This window comes from Epinephelus lanceolatus, chromosome 8 (assembly GCF_041903045.1).
Source record: "Epinephelus lanceolatus isolate andai-2023 chromosome 8, ASM4190304v1, whole genome shotgun sequence".
Lineage (NCBI taxonomy): Eukaryota > Metazoa > Chordata > Actinopteri > Perciformes > Serranidae > Epinephelus > Epinephelus lanceolatus.
This window is the reverse complement of record NC_135741.1, coordinates 8,033,454-8,053,258: the sequence shown is the minus strand read 5'-3', so window position 1 is coordinate 8,053,258 and position 19,805 is coordinate 8,033,454. Positions and strand designations below refer to the sequence as shown.

The 19,805-nt window shown below is 41.5% G+C and overlaps 1 protein-coding gene across 1 annotated transcript in view; it reads left to right on the top strand.

Annotated features, from left to right (window-relative positions):
• The window catches only part of LOC117258590 (uncharacterized), a 38,471-nt gene extending 19,976 nt beyond the window's left edge, over nucleotides 1-18,495 (top strand). Inside the window, exons 5-12 of the mRNA XM_078169794.1 lie at nucleotides 936-992; nucleotides 3,186-3,287; nucleotides 5,649-5,660; nucleotides 9,009-9,011; nucleotides 12,766-12,858; nucleotides 14,955-15,027; nucleotides 15,306-15,401; nucleotides 15,849-18,495. Of these exons, the coding sequence (XP_078025920.1) occupies nucleotides 936-992; nucleotides 3,186-3,287; nucleotides 5,649-5,660; nucleotides 9,009-9,011; nucleotides 12,766-12,858; nucleotides 14,955-15,027; nucleotides 15,306-15,401; nucleotides 15,849-16,021 (609 nt within the window). The 3' untranslated portion in view covers nucleotides 16,022-18,495. The remainder of the gene's footprint in view (nucleotides 1-935; nucleotides 993-3,185; nucleotides 3,288-5,648; nucleotides 5,661-9,008; nucleotides 9,012-12,765; nucleotides 12,859-14,954; nucleotides 15,028-15,305; nucleotides 15,402-15,848) is intronic.
• Nucleotides 18,496-19,805: the final 1,310 nt, after the last annotated feature.

Here is a 19,805-nt window from a genome sequence, read left to right as displayed (position 1 = left end):
TTTAATGTTTGGACCATTGGTTGAACAAAACCTTCATCTTGAGCTCTGGAAAATTGTGATTTGCAATTTTTTTTTGTATTTTCTGACACCTAAAAAACCAGACAAATAAACGAAATAATCAACAGATGAATCAACACTGAAAATGATAGCTGCAGCTCTGAAAGCAGCTAAAATGCAATTAATACGAGAAAATAAATAGAGAGTGCTGGAGGAGTATTTGAGCTCTTCTCTGAGTAACCTCTCAGTTTTTCCATTCATACGAACAATGTTTTCTCTCCCTGTTATTATTGCTCTCTGCCAGAAGTGCCAAAAGTGCAAAAAATGGACACATGCCAGAGTGGAATAGGCTGGATAAATACAATCCCTCCACTTTTCATGTTCAGCACGCTGACATGTGGCAGTTTGTGTAAGAGACTTGAAAGGGCTGAGTGTTTGAACATCGTGTCTGCGTGTGATCTGAGAACAATTTGCAATCAAGTCAAAGAAGAAGAAAAAAACTCTCCCCTCTCACATAAATCAGCCACAGTGACACTTTTACACACTGCTGGATGGCTGTGGTCGTTATTTTTGGAGGTTTTCTCTTCACCCTGTTGAGACTGAGATGGTGACAGAAACACAGCCTCACTGTGGGTGTGTTGTTTTTTGGTTAATTGTGAATTGGATTGTTATTCATTACCCCTGATGTGTGAAACTGGCACCTCTGTCTCGCTGCCTCATTACCTCCCTATCTGTCTGACACCCTTTGGTCACATCTCGTCAGCTGGAAAATATCACAGCAGTGTGACCAGTGACTCTGTGTGTGTGTGTGTGTGTGTGTGTGTGTGTGTGTGTGTACCCTGTGATGCTGGGTCATGCTATGTGACCATTATGACTGATACAGTACAGCTAACTTTTTGTCACTGCTGAGTAAGAGTCGTGTGTTTTCTGTCTTTCAGTCGGAGTCAGAACAAGACGAGGAGTCTACAGGCAGTATGGGCTCTGCTGCTGTCGCTGTGAGTCCTTTTCTCTTCCTCTTCCTGTGGTTTTCTTGTTACAAAGGCTTAGTGAGGTTTTAAGCAAAAAATCTGCCAGATGACTGTTAGTGTTTTATTGTAGCTTCTGGATAAATTCAGAAATAGCCGCCCACAGACATCATAAGGGGAGATGTGATAAACTCACTGTCGGTTTAATTTTACTCACTGTTTGATGATCAAGGTGCTTTGGTTGGTTTAAGAGTTGATTGATTTGCGGGATGTATGGAGAATTGCTTGATGATGCTATAAATTGTTTGTCTTGACTGTTGCGTTTAAAAAATGACAACAAAAATCCCAAAACAAACACTCCCTTAATGAACAGGCCTCAGTCAATGGGGTATTAAATGACTTCATCAAACAATAAAAATTAAGATTAACCAAATACACAGCAATTAAAGACTGTAACCCCATAGCACCTTCCACGCTCCACGCTCACTTCAGCACACCTGCCTTTAATGAAAGGTTCCCAAGATGCCAGGTCAGGTGGTGCATTAGAGTGACTCAAAAAATAATAGGAAACTAGACATTGCTAGAAATATATCTAATGGGTTTGGTCTTAGAAATACTTATCCATTCTCCCTGTGATGTTGCTATGTGTTCCTTCATGAAGGTATACTATGTGGGATTTTTTTTTCCTAAAAAACACTGTATAGGCTCACACAGAAGTAACCCCTCTCAGTTATCACTTATGACCCACCAGAAGTGTGCGGGGCGGTGTATGTATCTGTACAGACTCCGCTCCCTGCCTGTATTTTCTTATTATTTTGCTGTTTGCGACGTTCATGGACACACTTTGCAGGTGAGTTCTTGACTTTATGAAAAGGTAGCGACCAGGTGCCAGACTGTAAGCAGCATGCATCCAAGAGGAAGCTACAAAATTCGCACACAGGCCCAGAAAAATGCAAATATAGTGAGGCAAAGTAGCCAAAGCTCCTTCCAAAACAAAAGTTAATCTGGAGTGGGCTTTCATTTTCATATTCAACTCAGTCTCACTCCCAACTTGTCAAATACTGACGCCATAGTGCCCACTAGCTCACCTGGCAAAGCAGGTGCCCTATGTACAAAGGCCGTGCCCTTGCTGCAGAGGCTGCAGGTTTGATTCCAACCCACAGCCCTTTGCTGCATATTATGATCACTCTTTCTCCCCCTTTTATATTAAATCGGTCCTGTCAAATAAAGGCAAAAAAATACTGATGCTTTGTTAGTGACCCTCGGCATCTGATACTAATGCAACAAGCCACCTTTTAGCAGCCGTATGAGACACACTGGCCCACTGCATTTTTTGATGCTCTGAGCAACTGCTTTAGTATAAAGAGGAGGAGGGTCTGCATGGGGCGGGAGCAGAGGTGGATGGCTCAGACAAACTCGGGACTTTTACCTGGGAACACGCTGTTTGTGTCCCGTGTGAAACCAAAAGTCAATCAAGTTATTTTAATAACAAGGAAGTGTGCATATGTGTAGCATATTATGCTAGTGGTGTATGGCACATGATGTTACATTATACCGGTGACAAACATATGTAATTTAAGCCAGTGATTCCCAACTGGTCCAGCCACGGGGTCCAAATGTCCAAATGTCATATTTGCGTATGGCCATGTTGTTGAGCTAGTTTGCTGTCTGTTAGTCACTCACATTCACACACACAGCAGGAAACAGCACTTCAAAATAAAAAAAAAACTGAAGGAGACGATGGGATGAAGAGTGACGCAGAACTGGCCTGTTTTCTGTCAGACAGTTAGATGTCACCAGTTAGCTTAGTTAGCTTAGTTAGCTTGCTAAAGTATCAGCTTTTCCATCACAAACACATGTAACGTTCCTAAACTAGTTCAGCAGTTTCCAGAGTATGTACAAGCAGGGCAGGGAGGAGTGGCCATGTTTGAATATTGCGTTTATAAACCAACATTCCTGCATAGTTTGGCTCTGAACCAGTGACAGAAGTAAAAGCATAAACGGTTGAACTCTGTGCGGCGTGATCATGGGTGTCTCCCTCAGTGTGTCAGTTGGCTGTGACTCAGTCATTTGTAGGAAATGGATTAAAGGTTTGTAGCTTCAGCACTTTCAATAGAGCCCACAACAGGATGTGGACAGTAGGGCGTGTGTGTGTGTGCGTGTGTGTGTGCGTGTGTGTGTGTGTGTGCACATCTGAACTCCCCCTCCCCCCCTCTGTGATAGCTGGATCCCATAGAGAAGGAGTGGATCTACTCGGCTGCAGGTGCTCGAGTCCCTGACCTCTCTCAGCTGCTCAGACAGGACCCCTCGCTGGCAAACAAGAAGGTAACGCTGCACTACAGGATCATTCCTGTTTATTGCTAATTGGATCTTGTTTTTTTATTTTCTTGCCATCTGTCTAATAATAACAGCATCTGGGAATGTAGCAATATTGCTACCACAAAGTCAGATGGGGCAAACATCAAAGCTCGCTCAATTTATTTTGAAGAAAAAAACAGGGACAAACAATAAAGTTATCACCCACAAGCTGACCCATGTCTCTTGAGGGACTTTGCTACGACCTGCAAGGTGAGGGTCATGTGACAGACAGAAACAGAATTCTTCATGAGGTTATTCTCAGTAGCTTTGCTCGTGTGTCAACTTGACAACTGACAATTGTAAGAATTTAATCAGCAAAAAACACGACACAACAGTCCTTGAAAAAATTAGTAAAACTCAAAGAGAAAAAAAGTTTGTTAAAGCTTGTTAATCAGCGCGTCTATTTCAGCTTCGTTTACACGTGTGATTATTTAGTTGTGATAAAGTACTAGGTTCTTCAAACAGGACACAATGTTAGTTTTAATAAATGAGTTGTTGTTAGTTCTTCTACCTACAAAAAGCAACGCGCTATAATTCATGTACGACCCACATAATTGTGAGGCAGGAGGCTGTGATCACGTGACCTCTGCACTACAGGTTGTCATCTGTGATAAGACAGGAGCAAAGAGGAAGTCCGGTGACATAGTATAAAGAGCAACAAACAAACACAGGACTTTTACCCAGGAGACTGGGGTTAATTCGTTCATTTATTTTCCATAACCTGTTTGGGGTCACGGGGGGCTGGAGCCTATCCCAGCTGACACTGTGCGCGAGGCAGGGTACACCCTGGACAGGTCACCAGACTATCACAGGGCTGACACATAGAGACAGACAACCATTCACACTCACATTCACACCTACAGACAATTTAGAGTCACCAGTTAACCTGCATGTCTTTGGACTGTGGGAGGAAGCTGGAGCACCTGGAGGAAACCCACGCTGACACGGGGAGAACATGCAAACTCTACACAGAAGGGCTCCCCCACCCCTTGCTGTGAGGCAACAACGCTAACCACTACACCACTGTGCCACCACCAGGGTTCATGTCCCATGTAAAACCAAAAGTCGGTGTTGAGTAGTTTTAAATGACATATACGTAACGTCACAATGCCCGACCATGATGAAACCTAACCTTACAGGTAGGGGCACTTATTTAGAGAAAACTTGGAGGATTTAACATGCATAACCTTTCAGAAAATATCATGAATTGCTGTATGAGGAAACATTGCATGGCAACCATTTTTTTAAAGTAGAAATTAAATAAAAACTCATTAAATTACATTGTAAAACCCCAGTAAACCCACAGACCCTCGCCTCGCAGGTTGTAGCAGTCCCTTGAGAGTCTCCCATTGTAATTATTCATCACAGTTAACAAAGTGACCCCATGGTTTAACTTTGTACTTCCTGTAGCTCTGGGTTAAAGGCCTTTGCACAGAGTGCATTTTTTTCCTGGATGCGTTTTTTTTTATTCCGTCATCCCAACAAAATCGTTACCCACAGACACTGATTCCGATGTGTTTTATTGTTCTACTTGTGAAAATTCATGATACATGTCTACAGTTCCTCTTCTGCCTCTCTCCTCTGGAGTTACCTATCTGACTGTCTTCACTTCCTCCCTGTCTTTCATTTGGCTGTCCTCCACATTCTGTGCGGTCCACATCCTCCTCTTCATCATCATCCACCTGAATATTACTATCTGACCTGTTGAATGTGAGCTGTCTGAGTTATGAAATGATTCTGTGCACCATGTTCCTCTGTCTTGTCACAGCTGTGTCCAACTGCCACATTTTCTTTACTGATTCTTGGTCAAACGTCTCTAAAGGCTCTGACGGATGTGACAAACAGAGAAAATCGAACCTGTTCAGAAAACTTTAATGACGGACGGAAGTTTTGGACTTAGTGTGCAAACAGGATGGACACAATGTGAAGTCATGTTTATTTTAAGACGTTTAATTTCATACGAAAAAACAGACTCAGCATGTAAAGGCCTTAATTCAGTTTACAGTGCAACAAGTGAATTTTACTGGCAGTTCAACCACCCAAAAACTGGTTCAGATGAGTTGATTTGTTTACAGGTTATTTTTTTCTTGCCCCACTGAACTTCGTTATAGCGACGTCGCTTGTTCCCAGATGTCAGCAGGCACTTTAGTGGATGCAGTGTTATCAAACCACACAGATAACATCTTTAAGACCTTTAATGTAACAAGAATATAAAACGAACAAAACTCAAAAAGACACTTTTCCAATAAAAACAAGCAGTTTCATGTGTTGAATTCATGATTTTCTAACGTACGCTTTGTCTCTTTATTTCTGGTGGGATCAAACCAGGACTTCACCTCAGTGAGTATTTGGCACTTTGAGAGAAACAGCTACAAACTGTGCGTGACTAACTGTGTACATGAAGTAATTATCAATTTATAATACTGTGCTGGACGTCTGTTTATTGTGACATGATTTGTGTCTGACTCAAAGCTTCTTATTTTCTCATTCTGACTCACTGTGGCTCCTGATGCTGTGACCATGACCATCCTTCTCAGGGGGTGAGTTTCATTAGTGTGTGATAACTCTGAACACCTACTGCAGCCTGTTGGAATGAGAGTTCATTTACAGCTTCCATTAAAGCTCTGTGTTCCTGGATCGTTGTGTGGTTCAGTATACGACGGTCGTTTCCAGACTTGCTGCGTTCTGCTTGTACAACTTTCACAAGCTCATTCTGCCGAGACTTTTCCCTTAATAGTATTCTGAGAACCCCGTGTTAAAACATCCAGATCATGCATTTCAAAGGTCCACTATCAAAAGGATTATGAAAGATAGCTTTTTAGCTCCTGTGCCCCCCTGACAACCCAAATCCTTTTATTTGTCTCCCTGTGCGCTTAAGAGATTTGAGCTCATGTTTGTTGTCCCTCCCCTGTGTCACAGTTCTCACACTGTCCTGTGGCCATGGCAGACCACCTTCTAAGAGTAGCCCTAAGCCTCTGCCATCCCCACCCGGACAAGATAGCGCGGCCGCCATTGAAGTGTAGGGAGATGTGTTGGGGGGATTAAGGAGAGTCTTAATGCTTCACAAAGACTTCACCCACTTAAAGATAATCTGAAAGTAATAGAGCAGGCCGGGATTAATTGTAGAACAATGCTGGTTGTGTCCCTGGGAAGGTGCTGAGTCCCCCTCGGGCCCCTTTGATGTTCCCTTTAGCCCTCAGCCTTTCCCTGTTCTGCAGAGGTGGATGCCTTCCGAGAGATAACGTACAGAGATACTCAGACTGACGAGAGACGCTCTTTAAAACCAGTTATTATATTTGATCTGCATTTGTTATGTCCTCAATTTGTTCCACAGAAGTTAGGTTAAGCGTACTGAATACCAGGCTCCAGATCACATGTTTGACCAGGACTGAAGGGATTACTCTTCATCCTGGGAGGACTTAAAGTGTTTCCTGTTCTGACTAAATGTTTGTTTGGATCAGGTGGTTTTATAGATACGCACTTCAAACAACAGGTTTGAAGTTACTTAAAGGGGAACTTGAGTATTTTTCAACCTGGACACTATTTTCACATGTTTTTGTCTGAGTAACTAACAGAGACAACAATTTTTGAAACTGGTCCAGTATTGAGTGAGAATGCTGCAGCCCGCAGCTGCAAAACAGGCAGCAATGTAACCACTCGGGACATTTGTGCACTGTCACTTTAGTGCCTGTTTTTGCCACCGACAGGTTCAGATTGTCATTACAAGTGTCTGACAACATTATGCAAAGGATCCCTACAAAGATAGACCTTTGTAGTTAACCAGAAACAGCCCTGAAATGACCACTCAGAAACCACCAAACTCCATTCAAATGAACAGTAGTTTTAGCGTATGTAGAATCAGCACATTAATACATTTAACTGAGTGAATTTAGAGTTATTTTCAGCAAAACCAGTGCTGGTGATTGTTGAAACGTTTGAAAGATGAGACAAGGTGGTTTTTGTGAGTTTTATTTTGTTTCTGTTGACTTTGAATAAAGTGTGTTTTATGATGATAAAATTCATGTTTTTTTTAATGGAGTCTGGTGGGTTTGGTGATTGGTGATTTTGGGGCTGTTTCTTGTGAAACAAAAACTGTTTAACAAAAAGGTCTATCACTGTAAGGATCCTTTCCATAATGTTGTCAAACATGTAGAGTAAAAATCTGAGCCTGCCACTCAGTATATTTACATGCATGAGCTAAGGTGATAGCTTGACTAGCCCATTTAATTGGGCTACTGTCCGTGTCCCAGTATACAAACTCAGGAGGGGAACTGATTTATTGACCAAAGTATGTCTGACTCTGCTACGATAGTTGGCGATATGCCCCCTTTCAGCTTGTTAGTATTGGACCTTTTTCCGGTTGACCCATTACGTCACAGACCAAACTGACAAATGAGTTAGCTACCGTTAGCTAGCGGCAAACTGGTACCATGGTGGACAACTTTACAGCTCTGTATATTTTGTCCGTCCAAAAATGCTCAGCTCTGGATGTAGATTTCACCATGTTGTTACCGGCCTCTTCTTCTGTTACGCATTTAATGCTAAATTATTTTAGGATCAAAGCCAGGGGCGGAAACTGTGGAGCATATGCCAAGTGCCTCGGCCAGTTTAAATCCGATTGACTGTATATATATGCTGGAGGAATTCAACTTCCAATCTCATTGTATGGGCGTTGTAGTCTGACTTTGAGAAATTAGATTTACAAATTACAATTAGATTTATGATCAGTCTGGTTTTAGTCAGACTAACACACTAAATCGATTTCCTCTAATGTCATGTTAACGCACTGAGTGACAAAAATTAGCACTTTCAGTGGACGTACGTCGGCGGTCCACGATTACCCATCAGTGTTACGCTGCAGCCTGTTTTGTCGCTGTCGGCTGCTGCCCTCTCAATCGATACTGGACCAATTTCAAAACTTGTTGACTCTGTTAATCACTTAGTCACTAGGCCCTTTTATCCACCAAAAATATCATACGAGGTTTGTTTTTATTTTCAACTCAGGAAAACCTGTTAAAAATAGATGAACTACTGCCAGTAGACCAGAGCTGTGTCGCTGCTCTGCAGTAGATAAGTATGCCTTTGTTTTTGTTTTTTTTGTTCTGATGTGTCACATTCGATGTCAAGGAAACCTCGGAAAAAGGCTGGTAAACAGTGCAAAGCAGCATGGAAGCCAGTGAAAATGTTCTGGTGGTTGCGTCTTTTATATATGTACTTTATTCAGTATTTCTCTCTGATTCAATGCCGACTCAATTTGGAACGACGTTCGAGCGCTGCTTGGTTGGAGTCAGACTACATTTTTTAGCTGTCTGTCACTGCATCGCGCTGGCAAAGGGGCTAAAATTGGCATGTCCAACCGGGTGTCATAGTTCCATCACTGCCACTCAAAGCCAATTGGAACTGGAGACGATAAATACCTGTGACTAAAGCAGAGTCATTTGTCCTGAGAGTGAATGCCAATTGTTACCTTTCCCATTAAATATAAAACCCACAGGCGTTAGTGAGTTTCTGTGCAGTGAAAAGGGTTAAAGACACAAACACATGGAAAAACAGAGGCCAGGTTAAAAGATGTGAAGACAGGTCAGAACACCCAGATCTCAGTCCACAGTCTCACTGTCTTTTCTCTTCCTGTTCTCCTCATGACGTGGGCCTCCGCTCCTGCTGTGACGGACTTCCTCTGCCACACAGTTTGTAAGTACATCATCAGCCCATCACTCCTCTCTGCCTTTCCTCCTCATCAAGTGTCAGACACAGTAACCATTGTGCCGCCTGTTGATGCGAGCCCTCTTTGGCCACCACTTCCCTCACTGGGGAGCGCGTGGCGGGGACAGAGACGTCCCTGAGTGATTGGACAGGTGGGAGGGGTGGCTACCCCAGTGGGCAGGAACAGCAACGAGAGGCGCAGGAAGGGAAGACGCCGCATCCTGTTCGGCCTCGTCCGTCACTCCTGCCCACCAGGAGACCCGCCGAGCTGCCTGTCAAACAGCCCTCTGGTCAATCTGTCTTAAGATGTGACAGGGGACAGACAAAAGAGATGGAGACACTTGAGCCAGACAGCATCTATCACAATCTGTCTCCCAGACGTCCAACGCACAGAGGTGTAGCTACCTGTCGCTCCCTTGGTCCCTTCAGTAGGTACAAGCAGAATTTTTTCTCTGCCAGCTGTTAGACGCACGCTTGTTGTGCCACGATTAGCACGATTAGCGTCATAGCCTGGAACACAAAAGGACCTGTGTGCTGTTCAAACAGTTTGTGCCTCAAATATTATTGTCACGTTTGAGTCACAGAGCCAAACAAAATAAACACCTGGTGATGTCGTTCTACAACACTCACAGCTGCTCTTAAAGTGTTTCCAGAATCCTCAAAGACATTTTTACCCATCTGGATGAAAAAATGATTCTGTTCAAGAAAAAAACAGATTTATAAAAGTTTCTCAACTGCTGCTGTATTTCCTAATCCAAGTAGCGACATATGCCCTTAAATATTAAATGGTTATTTTGTAAGTAAATAAGTAAAATGTATTTATATAGCGCTTTTCGCAGACACAGGTCACAAAGTGCTTCACATGGGCAGTATACAACAAGAAAGAAATCATAGAGAAGAATTCACACGACACAACAACAAAACACAAAATTTGAAAAAGTACATCTCTGGTACATACAAGTTAAAAAGAACTACAGAATAACCAGATTAAGGGAGCAGGCACAACATCCCAAAATTTAGATGCTACAGTCGCAAAAGCTCGATCATCACGTGTCTTAAGGCGAGTGCGAGGGACAGACAACAAATGTACCGTATTTGATTGCAGAGACGGAGCTGAAGAATACAGATGAAGTAGTTAAGATACATAAGAAGGTGCCTGTTTACTGATATTTCTCAAGTGGAAAAAACAAGATTTGGTCAGGTGCTTCACATGGGAATGAAATGACACTGACTTATCAAATATTACCCCGAAATTTGTAAGAAAGTACATCAATAGAGAAAAATAGCAAACAGCTGTGCTATGACAGCTGGGATTATTTTTAGTGCTGACAAACACATTTCATTGCAAGTGGCAGCCAAAATATTTGTCATTATTATTATTCAGCAAGTCTGCGTTCAGTTGACCTCATGTACTTTATGACAGCGTTTCTGAAGGTCCTTAAAAAGTCTTAAAAGGCATTCTGACAATAAACATTTGGGCAAAACTTGTTTTTTCCTTTAACTTTGGTCTCAAATTTTATGTTAAAAAAGACACAAACATATAAACCAGCAGAAAGACAGACAGACAGAAACATTTACAAATAATGGAAACATAATGTAAAAGCAAATTATCAGTGTATAGTTAGTTTGATGTACACATTGAAAAGGAGGAAGTATAAACTTATTAAATCCCACCTCTACTCCTTAAGTCACTGAGTGAAAAGAAACAGACAACTTCCTTATATAGATAAACTTATACCTTAGACATTTCTAAATATACTGTTTTCATTACCATTAACTTTGTCACACACACATAACATATGTACACATATAAATGACCAAATATCTATCTTACAAAATATAAACCTGTCTTTTTATATTATTATGTTTAAAATTCATTACAAGTGGCATTAAGAATTCTTAAATCTAAATTACCTAAAAGGAATTGTGTGCAAGATTTAGGTGGATTTAATGTAGCGTCTAGCAGTGAGGATTGCAGATTACAACCAGCTGAAACTTCTCCCGATTGGAATTCCTTCAGTGTTTATTGTTCAGGAGAGTTTTACCAGGTGCTGACTTATTTGCAGAGGTCTCTTCCTCTCTAGAACAAACAGACCAGGTGATTAAAACCAGTAAAACACTGAAAGATATAACAAATTATCCTGAACGAATGTTGTACCAAGTTCAAAAATCAATAAAGATATGTGTTATAAAAAAACAACAACAGTAAAACACTGAATAAAGAAGTTTCACGTTACAAATCAGTGTTTCCCCTGTGCTGTTTGGCTTGTCAGAGACGGGCTGCTAGCCTAGCACTTGCTAATGTGTGATCACCTTTTGTCAGACATTCAGGAGGTTTTTACCAGGAGCTGAATTATCCACAGAGGTCTTTTCCTCTCCAAAACAAACAAACCCGGTGATTTAAATCGGTAAAAACAAGCTATCACTAGGAACTGGTGTAAAGAAACACCACCAGCGAAGGACCAGTGGCTAACAATTGTGGAAGAAATCTTTTCAATGGAGAAATTGACACACATACTGAGACTACAAGGAGCACAAATAGGAAGAAAACGGGAGAAATGGACTTTACACAGGACTCAAAAAGACAACACTTGCTGTAAAAATGTGCATTTACCAGCAGTTTTTGTTTCGTTACCTCTTATTATCTTTCAGTTATTTTTTTATGCTGTTGTAACGGACATGTTGATGTCATAAAAATTATTTTAATTAAGATTTAAGTGGGAAAAAAAAGGTAAAAACACAGAAAGGCAGTTTCATGCAAGACATTTTTGTTGCAGAGCGGCTGTGAACTAGGACCCACTCCCCGTGTAGATATAGACAACTCTGTGTGAGGTGACGGAAACCTAAAGATTTTTTTTTTTTTTTTTACTGGTGATAATACACTTAAGAAAACATACTTATTACATCATTTAATTTGTGTCTATATATCCCCCTAAATCCTATACCCTGGACCTTGAAGCTGTAGGAACCCTTTGTCTTTACAACTTTTCAGTAGCTAAAATAAAGTCGTTTTCATCTCGTCTCATTAAGAATTAAAGACATAAAATAACAAAATGAGGTTATAAGGTTTTCATCCCTCCACAGTTAATATGTGACTCTGAAATAGTGACTGTTTGATTCACTGTGTTAAAGGTCAGACTCAGAAGTGGTGGACGTGGTTACTTCGCCAACATCTGCACCTCCACTCTGCTTTCACCTGTTGATAGCACATAATTACGCAGCTTAAAGAGTGTAGGAAAAAGTGCAGAGATCACAGATGTAGCCCGACAGGTGGATGTGGTTTGCGTGTGTGTTTTCAGTGTGTGTTGTACAGACGTGTGTGTAGTATCTTGTGTGGACATGTGGGTGTATCTCTGAGTGTTGTGTCGTGGGGGCCCGTGTTTCCCTGCTTGACATGTGCTGACAGTAGTGCGCTGATGTCTGGGTGGGTCTCCGCTCTGCAGGTCACACTAACATCATCAATCTTCCCCCTGGTGACAGGCGGCCGGGCCCCCCAACTGTGGGCACAGTGCTGTGTTGTTTTGTAATTAGGCTGTGTTCGATGGCAGGAAACCATCTCTCCATCCGTCCACCCGTCCGCTCCCCTCTGTGCGCAGCTGGCCCTCTGCCCTCGCTCGGCCAATAAGAAGCTGCCCTGCTCTGCTTAGACAACTTGTAATGATGCGACAGCGATGACCACGTCTGACAATAGTACAGAAGATTTTTGTTTTATGAGTGACTCCTCTTTCCTTGTTACACACAGACAGCTCTGCACTGGGCCGCCAAACATGGCAACGGGGACATGGCCGCTCTGGTGGCGAACGCAGGCGCTGATGTTAACACCAAATCAGTGAGTGTGTTTTTATTTTTTTACCATACATTTCTGTCATTTTAAAAGGGGCACTCCAGCTATGTACACCTGTGCACACCTGGGAAATGGGTGGGGCAGTTTCTACTTAAGCTCAATGTTGAAAATAATGGTGTTGAACACTCTTGATGAAGGTCCAGGAGGATTGAAACCTAAGTGTGAAGCCTCAGTGCTTCAGTATCTGACGTCGAGGGCCACGGCCCAAGTGTCAGGATTTGACGAGTTGGGAGTGAGACAGGGTTGGTTTTCTTACATCTGGAGCAGAACCCAAAGTTACTGTTTTACTTTGGCTCTCTGTCGCATGCCCTCAGTTTGCACCACAAGTCAAATATCTGGCGTCTCAAACCTGACTCTAGCTAACCCTGATGACATCACTGAGGTTTTTTCATAGGGGCTGAGAACTGTCGTACTTTCTATGATGAGTAAACCGAACTTCAGAGCCCCGTTTCCACCAAACACTTTTCGGTATGGTGCCTTTGGAACCTAAAGTAACCTTACTTCAGACATGGTACCTAGACCCTAGTGATTCCACCACAAACAGTCCTTTTAAATTTGGGCGGGGTTGTTGTCACTCACTGCTCCGTCCAGCACTCACTGTATTTCCTCATTACCGGTGACACAGATAGAAGTCTGCATCTTGTTTATCATTGACAGAACGAGGCTGCACGCCGACATTTTCAGAACAAAACAGAACAAGCTGCAGTGAGAATCTCTCTCCATGGGATATTTAAAAATAACCGGTTTGTGCATTTAGTCCTTCTCAGGCAAGCTCAGGGGTTTAGTGTTGCTGTAGCCCACAGGAACAACGCTCTGCGACGAGTGAGGATTGGGAAAAATGAATAAATATAAACACTTGAAGATCCACTCATTACATAAAGTGTATGTCATATAAAAACTAAAGTAATGATCAAAGTTGTCACATTTTAAGGTGTGTTGATGGATTCACGTCGTCAACTCATGCATTGAGTAACATTACAAGTTAACGTTCCACCTTAAAAGTCGCCAGCAGTCGGCCCAGTGAATTAATTAATTTTTTTTCTCAGTAATTTTATAGTTACAGTTTACTAATGAAACTCTCCACAGTATGAACAGTGGTTACATGAGCCTCAAAACCAGCCACAACTCAGCCCTGAGCAGAGTGACCGTCCTCTACTGACCAATCAGACTGCAGTGTTCACAGCTCCATCTTTTAGTACCAGATCTGTGTGCTAGGTACCCCAACAGAGGGGGGACCAAACATGGGGACGGTACGGAACGGTTCTTTCGGTACCATCCACAACTTTTCACAGTGGAAACAGAAAAAAAGCGTACCGAACTGAACCGCTCAGTGGAAACGGGTCTTGTGTGTCAAATGGGTGGAGCGCCCCTTTAATCCTGTGTCACAGTGCAGTTTGCTTCTCTTTGCACTGTCACTGATTAATTCACTGTGTTCTTCTTTCTTGCAGCATGTGAGTATCCAGATTCATGACAGGAAGTGATGGTATGTACAGTGAGCTGTTTGATTTGAACTCGTAACAACAGGACAGAAACACGGCGGCTGGTTTCTTCTTCTTCCCCTCAGTGATGTAATGTTCCTAAACGATCCAGCTGTGCAAATGCATCACAGCAGCACGTGTTGTCGGGCTGCGCGAGTCCTCTGCTAATAAATCATGTCATGTCATGTTAATTGTTTCCCAAAACAGTGCGTCTATGTGCCAGCATGCACAACTCGAGAACTATGCAATTTTCAGCGAATTACCAGGCAATTATGTTTTTATCATTATCTCGTGTTTCCATAACCTTTGCTAATTTGTATATTTTTTTCCACGCTGTTTTCACTGACTGCGTTTGGGCCTGGGAAACTCCAGGGGGTAGGTACTAAACCTTTCCAGCACTTTGCCACAGTTGTAACCCTGAACTCAACACAGAGTGAGAGTGTCAGCTTTAAACTGCCTCCTTTTGTGTCAGTGACGTGACTGTGTTTGCGTGCCATGTTGCATCACCACTGTCACTGACATGAGAATTATTCTTAACCTTAGAGTACACTCTTTAAATTTTCTTTATGCACGTTTTCCTTTTGTTTTACTCTTGTTTTTGTTCTGCAGGGATACACACCTTTACACATCGCAGCGTTACATGGTCATCGGCATATTCTAGACCTGCTCATAGAGACATATGGTAAAAACTGCACACACATCAGCACTCTGAGTTATAGATCAAATACATAATTAAAAATCTTTACTTGTAAATCAGTCTTTGACCGAATTAAAACCTTGATTTAAATTAAAATATGTAATTTTATTATATAAGTTCAGTTAGTTTAAGAGTGACAGTGGGTAGTTCTGTTCACCTCTGGATCATGAGTTGTTTCACAGAGCTTTCGGTGTGTCAGTGAAGTACCTGCTGCCTTCAATGACTCGTCTCATTTTTCAGAGATTTATTTTTTCTCTCATCAGGAGCCAAAGAAAACTTAAGGGACTACAGCGGCCGTCTTGCCTTCCATTATCTGAACATCAAGGAACCAGAGGGTCCAGAGGAAGACTGCGAGCTGCGTGAGTGCCTCAAACTGCTGAATTATTTAATGGATAATAACCGACAATTTTATTATTAATACTACCAGTAAACTTTTTATTAGGGCTGCCCCCGACTAAGAATTTCCCTACTTGACCAATAGTCATCAGTCAGGCCCATTAGTTGACTAGTTGCCTGCATGTTTATGATATGAATGTAATTATTAAATGATATATTTTGGGCGGGGCAACATCTGAGCCAAAATAGTCCAGATTTATTGAGAACTTGCCGGCTTCTAGGTCTGTTATTGCACACATGAAGCTGAAACATTTGCAAACCACCAGACGTTGCTGCACTTCATAAAGCTTCAAACTGCTCCTTTAAATTGATCCTCAGTCATGTTTAAAAGTTGCATCGCTAAAGTTAGAGTAATAAGTGCATCTTGACTTTTTCCCTTCTCATGTCATTTTTGTTTTTTGTGATCTCAGAGTTTCAAGTCACTCAGGCCAGAGAGCGAAACAGGAACAGGAAGTTGGCATCGCTGTTTCAATCCAAGAAGAAGTGGGGCTCAGCGGAGGACCTGGCTCCGATAGAGGAGGAGAGGATGGCGTCACATCAGCTCACCCTTCCTGCGTTCAGACCCAGAAAATTCTCCCGCTGAGAAGAAACAGACAGCGGGGATGATTTCTGACTCTGCGAAGTCTCCTACGCTCACACACCCACTTAATCCTCACGCACACAGATATGTATTTACACACCTAATGTAAATTTGAAACATTGAATAGAAGTGTTGCAGATGAAGCTTTAACGTGTATTATCTATATTTATGCTTACCACAAAAGTATTTCTCAAAGCCTTTGAATTTAATGAATGTTGCTAAATGCTACTTCTGCCTTTTGATTTCAAACAAGCTCAGGCCACGTGGATTCACTCAGCTCGTCATCACCTCAGTTTGACTCTGCACAAGTGCCCAGATGATCCATGTTCACTCTCAGTGAGGAGTTAAAGGACAAATCTAAAAACAGACTGTATTAAAATAACCAGTTAGCCTTCAAAAGGAGCACACTGGTGGTTTGTATGTTTTTGCCTTTTAAAAATAATTTGTATTTAACACTATGCTGAACATTTTCTAAAACTGATTTACTGCCGTTGTCACACAGCTACTCATTTAGATTCATGTCAGTATAATATTATATTCATCTTACAGAGACACTACAGGCAAACCATGACAGCAAACATTTTTATTTTGTATTGAATTAATTATTTTCTCAATAACGCCATTAACTAAGGGACTGTAGGGAAATTACTGGTGTAGGGAGGGGGGCTGAACCAGTGAGGGACTTAAACATAAATGAACATCTATTACATTCAAGCCTTTGCCAAACAAGTTCACACAATGCTAATTAAGCCTATCGACACCAGAGAAAGCTCTCTGTATTTCTCAGAATACCTGAGTTGTGTGTCTGTGGCGATTTTCCTGCAGTTGCACACAACCGTCAATCAGCCAGCGCAAAAGGGGGCAGGAAGGGGGTTAAGACCACAGGGATGGAGGAGCAGCCAGGAGTATGGCAGAAAATCCTAAGAAGCATCCAAGAAAGGTTTCTGGTGTGAATGCTCCAGAAAAAAACTCTCAGCATTCAGAGGTCGAATTAAAGTAAAATGGAACGCTGCTGGGTGCAGGAGGAGATGCGGCGAGCTCATCTGCAGGCACACGCCATCAGCACGTGTCGACAGAGTTTGTCTAAGTTGTGCACTCCAGTTTTAAAACAATATTGGTTCAACTCGATTCATTATTAATAACTAAAAACGACAAAACAAAGAATTTAAAATGGAGTCACCAAACCTTATCATCCATCCATCCATCCATCATTTATCTGTAACTGCTTATCTTGTTCAGGTTTGTGGTGCGGCTGGAGCCTATCCCAGCTGACACTGGGCGAGAGGCGGGGTACACCCTGGACGTGTCGCCAGACTATCACAGGGCCCAAACATTAACATTTATTCATAATATATTGAGGTATAATCATTTTTATTATTTTTGCATTGGATCCTTTTTTCCCTCCAAGTAATCTGCAAATCTGAAAACTGTTAAATAAAAATAAATCTCAAAAAAAATTCAAGACTACCTTAAAAAAAAACCTCCCTAATTTCCCTATCTAATTATTTTTGTACAGTCCCTAATGGCAATAAAAATCTTGTAGACTTTTCAACACGTGAGCAGGAAACTCAGCTAAAATCTTAATGCAACCCCATCATCACATTTGTTTTCACTGTTTGATTATATTTGTTTTGAGGGTTTTCTGCTTGTGAATGCAGCACTGCTTCTCAGAGAAGTTCTAATTCTCCAATATCAACATTTTCAAACTGGACTGAAGACAGCGGCCTTTTGGTAGGAAACAAATTACTATTAAAAGTTAAACAGCGCTTTATAAAATGTTTGGTAGTAAAGTGTTAGTAGCTGGTAGTTAAAGGGCTTAAACATGTAAAAACATCAGCGTGTTACTTTAATCTGAGCCAGAGACGTTTCAGAGTGCCAAAAGTATCGTAGTTTTTTTTCCCCATCACCATATCTAATGTTAGTCAGTGCCAGTTTGATGGTTTTGTCAGCCACCTCCAGTACGGCCTCTACATGTCTCTGCTTCCTGCCCTGTATCAGGCTTTAATGGCTGTTTTTCTGTCATGATGCAGATTTGCAATGCGTTTTTGTCAGTGGATTGTTCTTTAATTTGTTCACCTCCTGTATTAAAGTGCCATGTTAACGTTTGCAAAATATATTTGCACTATTATGTTAATCAGTGTCTTCTAGATCAGTGGTTCCCACCTGGTCCAGATTTCTCTTAAGTCATTAGCTCAAGGTCCACACAGTCTGATACATTCAGCACACAGACTGTATGTAAACATGGCCGTGGTGTCTCCACTGACCCGCACTGTGCAGAGGTAAAGCTAAAATATCCTGGATACCACGACAGTTGGGAACCACTGCTCTAGATTGTTCTGTCCATTGGTTTAAAGGCTTCTGTGTTGCCTCAGATTGTGTAATCTAAAGTTTAAAAAAAAAATCTGCCTCCATTACGTCATTTGCACAATATTTATATAATGAAGATATTTTGGTAATAAACTGTATTTTATATCAAACTGTTTTGCTGGATTTTATATTACGCATTTTTGCACCTGCATTGTTCACTTTGACTTTCACTTTGTGTCACTCTGCAGCTACACCTCCAAAACACTAGTTGGTTGCGGGGTTTCTGTGAAGTGCTGTGAAGTTTAGCTGATTCAAAACACACATTAAACACACATTAAACATGGCTTAATAGCAACAATTTCAAACACAAGAACATAAATCAGCTTCACTATAACTCGCAGCATTCACAGACAAACACTTGTCTTTATCTGGACACATTTTCCCCACAAATACAACATGCTAATGTTTTTAGCACAAGCCTATGGCATTTTACATTGTATAAATTAGCTTAGTGGCTAGCAGACTTCGTCTACTCATATGAAGCCAGGGACAACAGCAACATTTAACAAAGGTAACGTTACATAATTCATCTCCATAACAGCTCACAAGGTTCACTCACAAAACAACTGTCTTATACCTGCCCAGGGACAAAGGATGGAAATTAGCCAGTGGCTCCAATCCTACATATTTACATGCAAGTGTCTATTAATATGTATTGTCCCTGTTATTTTAAAAAAAATAAATAAATAAAATAAATAAAAAATACTAAACATGTTTTCCAAACAAATACAACATGCTAACGTTATTAGCACAAGCCTATGGCATTTTTCACTGTATATATTAGCTTAGGGACGAGCAGAGATTTCCTCTGCTCATACGAAGCCAGGATAAATCACACACAATATTTAAAATGCTATTTTTGTGGAGGCTTTATCGTCTTCACAATTTATTGTTTTACTGTTTTATTAAAGTTTTGTTTTCACTGAGGGAAATGGTTTCAGCTTACAGAAATAAACAGGAGGTCTGTTTGCTCACACACAATTTTTTCTTATAACACCAGAGAAGAAGAACAACTTGTGATAATGCTTTTTTTCAATACAATAAGCTGTTTTTTAAGCTGTCTTTGATCTTACTTTAACTACCTGACTTTGTGGGCTACAGATGGAGTAAATATGGGCCCTGCTAACCCTCCATACGGCTTTAGACCTTAATTCCTGATTAGCTGAAAAGGCCAGCACTTGCTTTTGGGTCCTGGATATCAGACGACACAGAGGGGAACAGAGGCAAGTGTTTTTGTGCTTCATTTTTGAAGCGAGGATGTTTGGGGGATAAGAGGGAGTTTCTGTAATAGATACTTATCTTACTGCCCTCAAGCCCCTCAAACAAAGTCCCCCTCTGAAGAGATTATAACCCAGGGAGGGCACATTAACTCTAATCCCATGCTTTGAGGCCCCTGCACCCCCATACCACCCTCTGCCCC